The sequence below is a fragment of the Coregonus clupeaformis genome, chromosome 21, assembly GCF_020615455.1.
Source record: "Coregonus clupeaformis isolate EN_2021a chromosome 21, ASM2061545v1, whole genome shotgun sequence".
In the NCBI taxonomy this organism is placed as follows: domain Eukaryota; kingdom Metazoa; phylum Chordata; class Actinopteri; order Salmoniformes; family Salmonidae; genus Coregonus; species Coregonus clupeaformis.
The window spans coordinates 40,265,441-40,279,208 of record NC_059212.1 but is presented as its reverse complement, the minus strand read 5'-3'; the positions used below and the strand labels follow the sequence as shown (position 1 = coordinate 40,279,208).

At 46.0% G+C, this 13,768-nt stretch overlaps 2 protein-coding genes across 4 annotated transcripts; one reads left to right on the top strand and one right to left on the bottom strand.

The window, feature by feature from the left end:
- The first annotated feature begins 212 nt into the window (after window positions 1-212).
- LOC121535476 lies at window positions 213-4,450 on the top strand. Its single transcript, XM_041842583.1, has 9 exons — window positions 213-879; window positions 959-1,077; window positions 1,159-3,184; window positions 3,268-3,386; window positions 3,472-3,575; window positions 3,645-3,822; window positions 3,907-4,110; window positions 4,187-4,278; window positions 4,348-4,450. Exons 1-9 carry the CDS (start codon window positions 235-237, stop codon window positions 4,398-4,400), a joined length of 3,540 nt encoding a protein of 1,179 aa, XP_041698517.1. The 5' UTR covers window positions 213-234; the 3' UTR covers window positions 4,401-4,450.
- A 1,344-nt stretch (window positions 4,451-5,794) lies between these two features.
- LOC121535480 (midnolin) lies at window positions 5,795-13,768 on the bottom strand. Of its 3 annotated transcripts, XM_041842600.2 has the most exons (7): window positions 13,004-13,764; window positions 12,564-12,654; window positions 11,401-11,463; window positions 10,389-10,537; window positions 10,199-10,277; window positions 9,509-9,935; window positions 5,795-6,852 (listed from the first exon to the last, which is right to left on the bottom strand). In XM_041842600.2, exons 1-7 carry the CDS (start codon window positions 13,225-13,227, stop codon window positions 6,563-6,565), a joined length of 1,323 nt encoding a protein of 440 aa, XP_041698534.1. In that variant the 5' UTR covers window positions 13,228-13,764; the 3' UTR covers window positions 5,795-6,562. The 3 variants fall into 3 exon arrangements, with proteins under 3 accessions (XP_041698534.1, XP_041698533.1, XP_041698532.1); XM_041842599.2 differs by having other exon boundaries at window positions 5,795-6,849; window positions 10,199-10,537; window positions 13,004-13,768; XM_041842598.2 differs by having other exon boundaries at window positions 10,199-10,537; window positions 13,004-13,765.

Below are 13,768 nucleotides of genomic sequence, written 5' to 3'. Positions count from 1 at the left end.
GGCCTCCTCAATAAAGCTCCAGGTGTACGTGATTTTGCCTGCACAAAGGCAACCAATGGTACGTAAATGACAATCAACTTCACATTCCTCAGCACCTGTATAATTAATCAGGTCTGGACAATAATCAAGCTGATTGCTGAAGGGGTGGGGTCTATGGCAGACATTGTGGCTATAAAATGGTTTGACAGACTCTGTGAACGTATTGACAAGAATAACTAATATCTAATTGCAGTGATGGGGTTCAGGCAAGTGTCTGCAGTGCTTCTTTTGGTCATGGCTTTTGGCTGTGTTGTTAGTGATGCTTGGGACTCCAGATGGTTTTATCCGAGATCGGGGTTTCTGCATGACGATCAAGTCCCAGCCCAGTTTGACTCTCAGAAGCCAGTGCAGGAAGAGCCTGTGGGAGAAGACCCTGTTGAGCCTGTGGGAGAAGACCCTGTTGAGCCTGTGGGAGAAGACCCTGTTGAGCCTGTGGGAGAAGACCCTGTTGAGCCTGTGGGAGAAGACCCTGTTGAGCCAGTGGGACAAGAACCTAGTGAGCCAGTGGGACAAGAACCTAGCCAGGATGAGGACCCTGAAGGCTTCCAGTCCAAGCAGACCTTTGAGAACCTTCTGACTTGGCGCTATCCTAAGGTTGAAATGCATGACCGCAATTCTACTGTGTTTGAAAATCTAAAACAAGTGGCGGCCAACAGTGTGGTAGCTCGGTGTGGGGAGAGCGTGGTCCGTGTGGAGGTGAAGCAGGATCTTCTGGGGATTGGCCGGCTCATCCAGCCAGAGCGTATCACTTTAGGAGGCTGTGCTGCCACTAAGGAGGACTCTGAAACTCATGTGCTCACCTTTGAATCAGAGCTGCATGGCTGTGGCAGTGAGCTGACGGTATGTTACGTTGGTTAACTTCCTGAAGAATGGGACTCATTATTCTAGTCTGATACATGATTTGTGACTCTCTTCCTAGATGACGGAGGGCGTGCTGATCTACACCTTCACTCTTGTCTATGAGCCAAAACCTCTTGCTAACACTTCTATAGTGAAGCCCAGTGCAGCTATGGTTGATATTGAGTGCCACTACTTGAGGTAACTTGTTGCCTTTCTTCACTTTGACAACGCCTATAATTCTGATGTTTGAGTAATGCCATATTCCATGTATGTTTCTAGGAAACACGATGTGAGCAACAATGCCCTGAAGTCTGGAGAGCCTGTGGGACAAGAACCTAGCAAGCCTGTGGGACAGGAACCTAGCCAGGTTGTTGTGGGCCTGGAACCTAGCAAGCCTGTGGGACAGGGACCTAGCAAGCCTGTTGGAGAGCCTGTGGGCCAGGAACCTAGCAAGCCGGTGGGCCAGGAGCCTAGCAAGCCTGTTGGAGAGCCTGTGGGCCAGGAACCTAGCAAGCCTGTTGGAGAGCCTGTGGGCCAGGAACCTAGAAAGCCTGTAGGCCAGGTGCCGAGCAAGCCTGTTGGAGAGCCTGTAGAACAGGAACCTAGCAAGCCTGTTGGCGTGACTGTGGGCCTGGAACCTAGCGTGACTGTGGGCCCGGGACCTATCATGCCTGTAGGCCAGGGAACTAGCAAGCCTGTTGGCGTGACTGTGGGCCAGGAACCTAGCAAGCCTGTTGGCCAGGTGCCGAGCAAGCCTGTTGGCGTGACTGTGGGCCAGGAGCCTAGCAAGCCTGTTGGAGAGCCTGTAGCACAGGAACCTAGCAAGCCTGTTGGCGTGACTGTGGGCCTGGAACCTAGCAAGCCTGTAGGCCAGGGAACTAGCAAGCCTGTTGGAGAGCCTGTAGGCCAGGAACCTAGCAAGCCTGTTGGCGTGACTGTGGGCCAGGAGCCTAGCAAGCCTGTTGGAGAGCCTGTAGCACAGGAACCTAGCATGCCTGTTGGCGTGACTGTGGGCCTGGAACCTAGCGTGACTGTGGGCCAGGAGCCTAGCAAGCCTGTTGGCGTGACTGTGGGCCTGGAACCTAGCAAGTCTGTAGGCCAGGGAACTAGCAAGCCTGTTGGCATGACTGTGGGCCCGGAACCTAGCGTGACTGTGGGCCAGGAGCCTAGCAAGCCTGTTGGAGAGCCTGTAGGCCAGGAACCTAGCAAGCCTGTAGGCCAGGGAACTAGCAAGCCTGTTGGAGAGCATGTGGGCCAGGAACCTAGCGTGCCTGTGGGCCAGGAGCCTAGCAAGCCTGTTGGCGTGACTGTGGGCCAGGAACCTAGCAAGCCTGTTGGAGAGCCTGTAGCACAGGAACCTAGCAAGCCTGTTGGCGTGACTGTAGGCCAGGAACCTGGTGTGACTGTGGGCCAGGAGCCTAGCAAGCCTGTTGGAGAGCCTGTAGCACAGGAACCTAGCAAGCCTGTTGGCGTGACTGTGGGCCTGGAACCTAGCAAGCCTGTAGGCCAGGGAACTAGCAAGCCTGTTGGCGTGACTGTGGGCCAGGAACCTGGCGTGCCTGTGGGCCAGGAGCCTAGCAAGCCTGTTGGAGAGCCTGTGGGCCAGGAGCCTAGCAAGCCTGTTGGTGTGACTGTGGGCCTGGAACCTAGCAAGCCTGTAGGCCAGGGAACTAGCAAGCCTGCTGGCATGACTGTGGGCCAGGAACCTAGCATGACTGTGTGCCAGGAACCTAGCATGCCTGTGGGCCAGGAGCCTAGCAAGCCTGTTGGAGAGCCTGTGGGCCAGGAGCCTAGAAAGCCTGTTGGAGAGCCTGTGGGCCAGGAGCCTAGCAAGCCTGTTGGAGAGCCTGTTGGCCAGGAACCTAGAAAGCCTGTTGGAGAGCCTGTAGAACAGGAACCAAGCAAGCCTGTTGGCGTGTCTGTGGGCCAGGAACCTAGCAAGCCTGTGGGCCAGGTACTTTGCAAGCCTGTGGGACAGGAACCTAACCAGGCTTTAGAGTTTGAGAGCTCCCAGTCCAAGCAGACCTCTGAGAACCCTTTGACTTGGAGATTTCCTTACGTTGAAAAGCCTGAGCGCAAGTCTACTGTATTTGAGGGGCTGAAGCAGGTGGCTGCTAACAGTGTGGCGGCTTGGTGTGGGGAGAGTGTGGTCCGTGTGGAGGTGAAGCAGGACTTGCTGGGCATTGGCCGGCTCATCCAGCCAGAGCGTATCACTCTAGGAGGCTGTGCTGCCACTGAGGAGGACGCTGACGCTCATGTGCTCACCTTTGAATCAGAGCTGCATGGCTGTGGCAGTGAGCTGACGGTATGTCACTTCTGCTGTTCAACTTCCTGAAGAATGGGAATCGTTATTCTTGTCTCAGACATAATTTGTGATCCTGTTCCTAGATGACGGAGGATGTGCTGATCTACACCTTCACGCTTGTCCATGAGCCAAAACCTCTTGCTAACACTTCTATAGTGAAGACCAGTGCAGCTATGGTTGATATTGAGTGCCACTACTTGAGGTAACTATTGTTGCCATTCTTCACTTTGACAACACCTATAATTTTGAGGTTTGAGTAATGCCATATTCCATGTTTTTTTTTCTAGGAATCACGATGTGAGCAGCAATGCCCTGAAGCCGACCTGGATCCCCTACACCTCCAACATGGTGGCAGAGGAGCTCCTCTACTTCTCTCTGAGGTTAATGACTGGTGGGTAAACCTGACTGGAAGCCTCTTCCTCTGTGTAAACCACCACTAACATGCTACTTGTCTTTCCAGCTGACTGGCAGTTTGAGAGGCCCTCCAACCATTACTATCTTGGTGACGTCATCAACATGGAAGCTTCGGTCATGCCCTACCACCACGTTCCCCTCCGTATCTTTGTGGACCGCTGTGTCGCCACCTTGGCGCCTGATGTCAACACTGTCCCTAGATACTCTTTCATTGAGGACCATGGGTGAGTTTAGTTGTCAGTTTGACACCTCTTATGTTACCATAAATGTGACCCCTGAAGCCTAACGTTGACCCTTGGTCTCCTCAGATGTCTGGTTGACGCCAAGCTGACCGGCTCCAGCTCCCAGTTCCTGTCCAGATCCAAGGATGACAAGATCCAGTTTCAGCTGGAGTCCTTCAGGTTCCAACCACAGAATGATTCCCAACAGCTCTACATAACATGTCATCTGAAAGCAACTGCAGCCTCTTCCCCCATTGATGCTGAGAACAAGGCCTGCTCCTTCACAGATGGGTATGTAAGCTGAGTTGTGGGAATATTACGTTTATGACATGCTGCTATATGAACTAACCTTCATATTTATCTGTAGGTGGAAGGCTGCAGATGGGGATGACGAGGTTTGTGGCTGCTGTGACTCCAGCTGTGCTGCGAGCAAGGCTAGAGATCTGGACAGTAATTCAGGTAGGTGTCAATCAGAGCTTTATCTTCATCACACAGTTTTATCTTATCACTGTTCTCTACTCTCCTCAGATGTGCAGAAGGAAGGTGACGCTACCATGGGCCCTATCATAGTCCAAGAGTAATCTTGCTTTTTTAAACTTTTTTTGGGAGAATAAACAAATTACAATGTTCACATCTGACTGAATTTATTTAGAATGTAATATTCAATGTCTGCTGGGGTTAATTCAGGAATGCAGTGATATCAACCATTCAATTAGGAAAATTATGTGTTCAGCTGATCACTATTCACAGGACATTGCCATGAGCTACATTTCTCAGGTATTCTTGACATTGCTACCATACTGAATTCTTACCCCAGGCCCCATCAATTTCCAGGAGTGATTTGTCAATTGAGTAGATTTTTTGGGAAATAAACATTTGCAAGTGATTTTTGTTTCATTTGGATTCAAGTGAGGGCAAGATCCACCATTTTGGGTTTCACCAGTCCAATATGTCAGATTAGGAAGGAGGCATTTTTAAATGTCTTAATGGGCCTTGGAACCATCACATCTGTAACAGAAGATCGGGGAGTACATGAGAATGAGTGTCGAACATCTGAACCCTCACATCTAATCACCAGTAACTAACCTGAACACAGGAACTGCCTTTACTATTCTGATGCTTGTCCATTTGACTTCCTGTATTTGTAAGATGGATGATTCAACAGCCCTCTTCTGTTTTTGCTTTTATAATGGCTGAAGTTCAATTTCCTCTTGACACTTGTGTAAGGAACTGCAACTGTCGCGGCCAACCTCATAGTTGCGCTGGTGGTGACCGCAACATCTCTTACACACCTTGGGTGTATTCATTCTGTTGCAGAATGCTTAAGTCCATCCCATTTAAGAAACATTCAGCAAATAGTGTTTAGAAAAATTAAAGTCCCTCCCATTATCTGAATTTGTCCAATAAATACTTTAGTTTCAGAACGTTTGGCAGCTGTTTAGATGAATGACTACACCCTCTTGTATCAAGCGTCTCAGTAAGCGTGCTAACTTTTAGGATAGTTTGTCTTGGATCTCAATTTTACATGGACGGAGGGACCTGATCCTAGATCTTCACACCACACTGGGTGGGACCTACCGGATTTGTCCAATAGAAACTAGCTTTTCGTTGACCAAGGGCTTGCGTTCAGTACAAAAACGTACTGCAAAGTTCAATTAAACAGTGCTGTTCTGAACGACCAGTTAACTGGGAGGGGTTGTGGGTTAGGGAACACTCCGCTGCTCTTTAAATACATTACTAATTTAAGTTACACCCACCAAACTGAGCAAACGTACCTCAGTCTGTTCATGAACATTGAACGTTTGTGAAACTTGTCCTTCAGTACAAACGTTTAATCGAACTGAACACACCCCAGCACTCACTCTGGATACATACAGGCGTTGGGATAAGAGGCCTAGGGTTGGAGTATCCTATTATGTCAATCAAACAAATGGATGTCAGGACTATATGTAATGGAACAAATGAGGCAAATTACTGACTTTTTAGAATAATTTATATTTCCTAGAAAAAAGAAACTTTCCACTGCATTGACAAACGGAAAAGTATTGCTTCAGAAAAACTATTTGAAACAGTCTACATAATATCTACAAAGGTTAAGAAACACATGTCATCCATTGTATCCTTTACATGCATGCTGCTTAAGGCATCAATCAGAACATACTGTATACACAAAGACAAAAGTATAATTTCGCTCACTCTTGAGCGACCGCAAAACATTGCAAAAACAAAGCTGTCAAGAAAACTAATGTGCAGAAACGTGTCTTTATTTGATAACCTCAAACGCTACATAGTTCTGACAATGCTAACAACGACAGCAACTGAAGATGTGGTGAGTCAAATGAGAGTTTAAAATGGTAGACAAAGCTTAGTCCCTCTGAAAACATTAGTCACAGTCAGAAAGACAGTCCGGTTCCAACAGACTCCGGGAAAATAGACAAAGAATGATGACAGTAAAGAGGTGTCATATGATCTGCAGAAAGCTCAGTCAAGGGAGTATAAACTAAGTTGAAAAAAATGTATTTACCTAAGCAATTATATACACAATATACTACTGAAGTTTTGTTTGAATGTCCAGTTTCAAGAAAGCAGGACACAGTCGTCTTTTTGAAGAGTCCTTGTGCAGCCTGATCAAGTGAGTCCCAAAATGGACAGCTTATTTCTCCTATTCAGCCATTCAGAAAGACAGCCAATGACACAGGTCCAATTGGGAGCCAGAAACATATTGTCATCTCTCGCTCTCTTTCTACGCCATCACAAGGTCGGATGGCAGCTCCGGTTTCCATGGCAACTCCAGGTCATCCAGGGAAGAGCCCTCGCTGCTGGACAGGCTGCCGTTGCTATGGCGGCTGGTGTTGGCTTTGTCTCGTCCGGGCGACCAGGGCTGACGGTGGTGAGGAGGGTAGGGGTGTGAGGTGCGTGTGTACCTGCGAGCCCGCCTGCGCAGGCGTCTCTGGTGCATCAACATCTGAAGGCGCTCCAGTTTACAACGCAACGACTGGTTCTCCTCCTCGGACTGACTGGAACACAGGCCTGCTGAGAGAGGAGGAGAAGGGAGAGAGACAGGGAGGATGGAAGGGAATAGAGAAAAGAGGTGGGAGGAAGAAGACGGGAAGAGTCATGACCAGTGGAGGAAGAAGTACCCAATTGTCATACTTGAGTAAAAGGAAAGATACCTTAATCGAAAATGACAAGTAAAAGTGAAAGTCGCACAGTAAAATACTAATTGAGTAAAAGTCTAAAAGTATTTGGTTTTAAATATACTTAAATATAACAAAAGTAATGTAATTGCTAAAATATACTTAAATATCAAAAGTAAAAGTATAAATCATTTCAAATTCCTTATATTAAGTAAACCAGACTGCACCATTTTTTATTTATTACTTTTTTTTTACGGATAGGCAGCGGCACACTCCAACACTAAGACAATCATTTATAAACGAAGCATGTGTTTTTAGTGAGTCTGCCAGATCAGAGGCAGTAGGGATGACCAGGGATGTTCTCTTGATAAGTGCAAGGTTTTGACAAATTTCCTGTCCTGCTAAGCATTCAAAATGTAACGAGTACTTTTGGGGTGTCAATGAAAATGTATGGAGTAAAAAGTGCATTATTTTCTTTAGGAATGTAGTGGAGTGAAAGTAAAAGTTGTCAAAAATTGAAATAGTAAAGAACAGATACCCCAAAAAACTACTTAAGTAGTACTTTAAAGTAGTTTTACTTAAGTACTTTACACCACTGGTCATGAGGAAGAATGTTATTGCAGGAATTCAGGAAGTATATACATATACACTACATGACCATAAGTATGTGGACACCTGCTCGTCAAACATCTCATTCCAAAATCATGGGCATTAATATGGAGATGGTCCCCCCTTTGCTGCTATAACAGCCTCCACTCTTCTGGGAAGGCTTTCCACTAGATGTTGGAACATTGCTGCGGGGACTTGCTTTCATTCAGCCACAAGAGCATTAGTGAGGTCGGGCACTTTTGTTAGGCGATTAGGCCTGGCTCGCAGTCGGTGTTCCAATTCATCCCAAAGGTGTTCGATGGGGTTGAGGTTAGGGCTCTGTGCAGGCCAGTCAAGTTCTTGCACACCGGTCTCGACAAACCATTTCTGTATGGACCTCGCTTTGTGCACGGGGGCATTGTCATGCTGAAACAGGAAAGGGCCTTCCCCAAACTGTTACCACAAAGTTGGAAGCACAGAATCATCTAGAATGTAATTGTATGCTGTAGCATTAAGATTTCCCTTCACTGGAACTAAGGGGCCTAGCCCGAACCATGAAAAACAGCCCCAGACCATTATTCCTCCTCCACCAAACTGGAGCAGTTTGGAACTCAGTTTTGAGTGTTGCCACCGAGGACAGATGATTTTTACGCACCATGCGCTTCAGCACTCGGCGGTCCCGTTCTGTGAGCTTGTGTGGCCTACCATTTCGCGGCTGAGCCGTTGTTGCTCCTAGATGTTTCCACTTCACAGTAACAGCACTTACAGTTGACCTGGGCAGCTCTAGCAGGGCAGAAATGTGACTGACTTGTTGGAAAGGTGGCATCCTATGACGGTGCTACGTTGAAAGTCACTGAGCTCTTCATTAAGGTCATTCTACTGCCAATGTTTGTCTATGGAGATTGCATGGCGGTGTGCTCGATTTTATACACCTGTCAGCAACGGTGTGGCTGAAATAGCCGAATCCACTAATTTGAAGGGGTGTCCACATACTTTCGTATATATAGTGTACATTGTGCCATACTCATATAATCAGCCTAGCATTGTTCACTGAACACAGAATTCGACGGATGGAACCATGAACAACATTGAATGGATTCTAATTCTAAGAATGGAGCAGTGCCGTTTCCCTGACAACGTGACCAAGAGCTGCCACTGTCGCCAATGATTATGTGTTCATTAGTATGTTTCCGGTGCTAGGGTGAAAAGGTGCTAGTAAGATACAATAGTTCACACACTCAGGTTAAAAGGTTAAGGTCCTGTTGACTAAAAATGTAAATGTAAACGTGTGTGTGACGGAGTGTTCGTTCCTGTCACTAACTGACCCCTGAGGGCCATGCTCTCTCTGAACCAAAACACTCACAAAACTACACACACACACACACACACACACACACACACACACACACACACACACACACACACACAGACACACGATTTTCTAATTCATTGCAGACTGGGGAACAAATGAATGCATAGGCCGTGAGGTAACGGATATAAACAGCCCTAGTTCATTAATAGGGGGCACAGAAACCACTTCCTCCTTTCTAACAATACCCTCACAACCAGTGTTCTCTGCTGTACAGCTGCTACTTTCTGTACAGCTGCTACTTTCTAAACTTTCTAAAAACTGAGAAGGTTGGACTGGTTTCCAAACATGACGCTAGGGTTCCGGAATGCAGGAGCGAGAACTAAGTGACAGACCACTGACAGGGAATACTTCAAGGCTAAACATTCATTGAATGCACATACGGTACATACGTTTTCAATAAAGACAATAAAGAGAATCTCTATCTCATTAATTTGGTTCTTTAGTTGTGTTATGAAGAGTCGAATAAAGACAGCATGGTATAACAAAACCTAAAACATCCTTTGTCTCAGCATATTGTTGTACTTTGTTTTGCCTATAATCAGCTACACACAGCATTGACAGGTTTTGCTTATTCTGTGGGACCTCAACTCACCAGTAGGTTTACATGAGCGGCTCTGTTCCTGGCTGATGTGGTCTATAAGTGGTCCTGAGGTAGCAGTGCTGACGGGGTCAGGGGTGAGAGGTGAGGGCGGCGGGGAGGGCGAGGTTGGGGTACTCGGGGTGCTGCTGGCTGGGGTGATGGGAGGGCGGCAGAGGAGCTGGGAGAGGGACAGTGGAGCCCCCTGGTACTGGCGAGTGGCACTGAGAAGGTCGTTGAGGATCTGGAGGATTGTGTTGATGCCTTGCCTGGATGACCTGGCACTGGTACTGGTGCTGTCCTGGCCGGCTGGGGGCAGAGTGCCTGAAAAGGTCCCTGAGAAGACTCCTGGGGCATGGCTCACAAAGCTCTCTATGACAGCACCTGGTTCCCCGGCAGCTGGTTTCTTAGAGGTGGGAGTACCAGCCACACTGCAGTCACCCTGTGATAAAGACAGCGAAAGGGTTGTATATAAGATACTCCCTCTCTAGTCAAAAGCCTGTATAATGATAATAGCAGTAGACTACCTGTCATTTAATAATATTACAATAAATCTGCAACTACATTATATTGAAAAGTTATTCCCTGCCTTAGTAACAGGATGAGGCTTTGAAGTATTGAACTAACATTAGCATATGATAATACACACATAATATTCACATAATAATAATAATATTCATAATCTGTGCAAAATCTGAGTCTCACCTCTGGGTAGGTGGCAGCAGGGGTTGGGCTCTGGGGTCCAGGGCTGGAGCAGGTGGGGTTGGTGTAGCGGAGGGGGGCACTAGGTGAGGGAGAGGAGTAGGTGACGTGAGAGGTTGAGGAGGGGGTTTGAGGGGAGAGAGGGGTGTTGGAGGAGAGGTGGGCTGGGGGGGGGTAAGGGAACCTGGTGGACCTGCCTGTGCGCCGGGCGATGAGGTGCCTCTGCTGCTGCTGCTGCCCAGTGGCGCTCTGGGGGGTCAGTTGGAGCTGGACGAACATCATGTGATCACCGATCCTGAGGGCAAGGGTCAGGGGTGAACGGCCAGACAGGAAGTCACTGACCTGCAGACACAGAAAGGGAGGAATAGCTTGATTAATATATTTACAGCACTTATTAATTTACTGCTGCCTCTCTCCATTACAAGGGTCCTGAATGATCCAAGATATAATAAGCTTAAACAGACAAGTCATATTGATACCCTCTCACTAGTGTTATGGCCCCAGACATTCAGAGCTATTTACTGAGAACTAACTGCTTGCTATGGACACAGAGGCATTACAATTGAGGTTATTTGTTATTATCAGTCTGGTGTCTCCATTTAGCCCAGTCACGAAGCAGAACACTTCAATGACAAAGAGGCCATCAGGCCTAAAGACGGCAGGTCACGACACAACAGACAACAGTCTTGTTGAACCGCTCACCTCTCCACTGTAATATATGATGTGAGGGGAGCATTCGGGTACAAAATGGCTTCTGATATTTGGTGTAAATATAACCAATATACTGTATATAGCGGTGATTGTTTCATCTTGTGGTGGAGGCTAGGTCACTGCGCGCGCATGTGTGTGTGTGTGTGTGTGTGTGTGTATGTGTGTGCGTGTGCATGAGGCGCAGTCAGGGGCGGGGGCAGTCAGACTGTAGTGAGAACTACCATTTCTTAGAAAACTGTTCTTTGTTGAGTTGAGTCACTCCTTCCAAGCTCAACCACACACACACACACACATATGCAGACACACAACCACAAAAGCACAACCTTGCTGTTTCATGAAAATAACCCAGCCGTACTGAGCTGGTACGGATGAAGACAGAAAGAAAATGCCACTTATTTATTTACATAGGCCTTCAATCGCACCACATTGAGACAACAGTGTCACAGCCATCTTATCTTATGACACAGACGTCCAGTGAAAGATCAGAGACCTACCTGAGTTTCAGTTAAACTCTCCAAAGCCTGCATGATGGTCTGCTCTCTTCTGGATAGTTGGGACTAAGGAAGCAAAGAAAACAAAAATAGGCATATATTTATAGAGAGAGAGATAGAGAGATAGAGAGAGAGATAGAGAGATAGAGAGAATTTATATATATATATATATAGAGAGAGATAGAGATTATATATAGAGAGAGAGATAGAGAGAGAGATTGAGAGATAGAGAGAGATAGAGAGATAGATAGATAGAGAGAGAGAGAGAGATAGAGAGAGATAGATAGATAGAGATTATATATATATATATAGAGAGAGAGAGAGAGAGAGAGAGAGAGAGAGAGATAGAGATTATATATATAGAGAGAGATAGAGAGAGATAGAGAGATAGAGAGAGCGATATATAGAGATTATATATATAGAGAGAGATAGAGAGAGAGAGATAGATAGAGATTATCTATATAGAGAGAGAGATAGAGAGAGAGATAGAGAGATAGAGAGAGAGAGAGAGAGAGAGATAGAGATTATATATAGAGAGAGAGAAAGAGAGAGAGCTAGAGAGAGAGATAGATAGAGATTATATATATATATAGAGAGAGAGATAGATAGAGAGATAGATAGATATTATATATATATATATATATATATATAGAGAGAGAGAGATAGATAGAGATTATATATAGAGAGAGAGATAGAGAGAGAGATAGAGAGAGATTATATATAGAGAGAGATAGAGAGATAGAGATAGATAGAGATTATATATATAGAGAGATAGAGAGAGATAGAGATAGATAGAGATTATATATATAGAGAGAGAGAGATAGAGAGCGAGAGAGAGAGAGAGAGAGAGAGAGAGAGAGAGAGAGAGAGAGAGAGATTCTAACCGCTAACAACATGGAATAAATGTATTGATTAAGATCACATATGATAGATCAATGCCGATAGAAGCTGGCAAGTACATCCCCAGACAGACACATGGTTCTGTTGTAAAAGTGGTTCAGGGAGAACTGCCAGAGCACCAGTAGTAATATCACCTGTGCTATAAGGATCCAGACCACTTGGCTGAAGTTTATACATTATAAATAACATTACGGACATATTTCCTTTACTCAATACCTGGTGTTAACATTGTTTACCATTTGTGGACTGTACAATATATGACTTACTGATAACAAGCCTGCTTCAATAGTTGGGACCAGTGTCAGTTTACTCCCATCAACTATGCCCAGGTCATGGAGTGTCCCTGTACTCAACCGCCTGTGGGCACATAAGAGGACATGATCATTACTACATGTATACACATGAGAGATTAAAATTATATTTGACAAAGAACACCTGCACTTAAATGCATCTCATTTATGATTTAGGCCTGTTTGACAATGAAGTTATAGGCTCATGCAGAACCAGAAATAAAATACATTACATGATATTGCATCCAATATGTATTACAAAAGCCTACATCAGAACTGTTATTTGGTCCCCAAGAAATCATACGCAATGTACTGAATCAACGTTGATTCAACGTCTTTTCAATGAAATTACGTTGAACCAACGTGGAATAGACGTTGAAATGGACGTATGTGCCCAGTGGGGTTAGGCTACTCACGTTTCCTTATGCAGCAAGACGAATCTTTCTTTCGGTACTCTGAGCTTTTGGGAAAGTCGTCTCCTCAGCACCTCCACGGTCTCTCCCTGATGGACAGAGAGCTCGAAGCGGCTGCCTGTGGTCGAGCTGATGGACAAGCGCATGAATGGTTCAGTAGGTCCAGTAACGCAGACTGGAGCCGCACAAGGAATGAAGCTACGTGTGCGGAGTTGATGATGGTCCATTCGCTGAGCTGCGCTTTATTTTGCACTTTATTTGGGTCGGAGTATCAGAGAGTCGCTAGTGTCCTCTTGTCTAAATGTAGGCTATTTGGAACTGACCGCACAACTCCGATACTCTTCTGCCGTTTTCCAGAAGACGAAATATAAATAATTATTTGTCTTTATTGATCAATGGAGCCAAGTACAGTAGCCTATGAGTTGAACTGTGTGTTCCAAATATGTAACTGAGTGATAACTGAAGATAGATAATCACAATAGACTGCCCTATAGTGCCTATTCTTGGCTATCCCGTCTTCCTCAGACTCAAACCTACACATTGAACTGTACAATGCGTAAAAGCGTCTCTATTTGATGACTGTTAAATCCTCCCACTGTCCCTACTAGCCAATCAATTGTGAGTGCCTAGTGTTGGACTAAATGGTCCTATCAGCTCTACTTGCTACCCACGTGTAGACAGGACTCGCTCTCGTTCTTGTAGCCTACCCCCAAGCACTGTGCCATTCATAAAGGTGGTGATGTAATCGGAAAAGCAACAATGTTGCCT

Coding starts and splice junctions, on each gene's coding strand:
- LOC121535476 (XM_041842583.1), top strand. CDS start 235: ATGGGGTTCAGGCAAGTGTCTGCAGTGCTTCTTTTGGTCATGGCTTTT. Junction 3,576..3,644: donor CTCTCTGAGGTTAATGACTG/GTGGGTAAACCT, acceptor TTGTCTTTCCAG/CTGACTGGCAGTTTGAGAGG. Junction 4,279..4,347: donor AGATCTGGACAGTAATTCAG/GTAGGTGTCAAT, acceptor TACTCTCCTCAG/ATGTGCAGAAGGAAGGTGAC.
- LOC121535480 (XM_041842598.2), bottom strand. CDS start 13,227: ATGGACCATCATCAACTCCGCACACGTAGCTTCATTCCTTGTGCGGCT. Junction 11,464..12,563: donor TTGAAGCAGGCTTGTTATCA/GTAAGTCATATA, acceptor TTGCTTCCTTAG/TCCCAACTATCCAGAAGAGA. Junction 10,538..11,400: donor AGAGTTTAACTGAAACTCAG/GTAGGTCTCTGA, acceptor CTGTGTCTGCAG/GTCAGTGACTTCCTGTCTGG.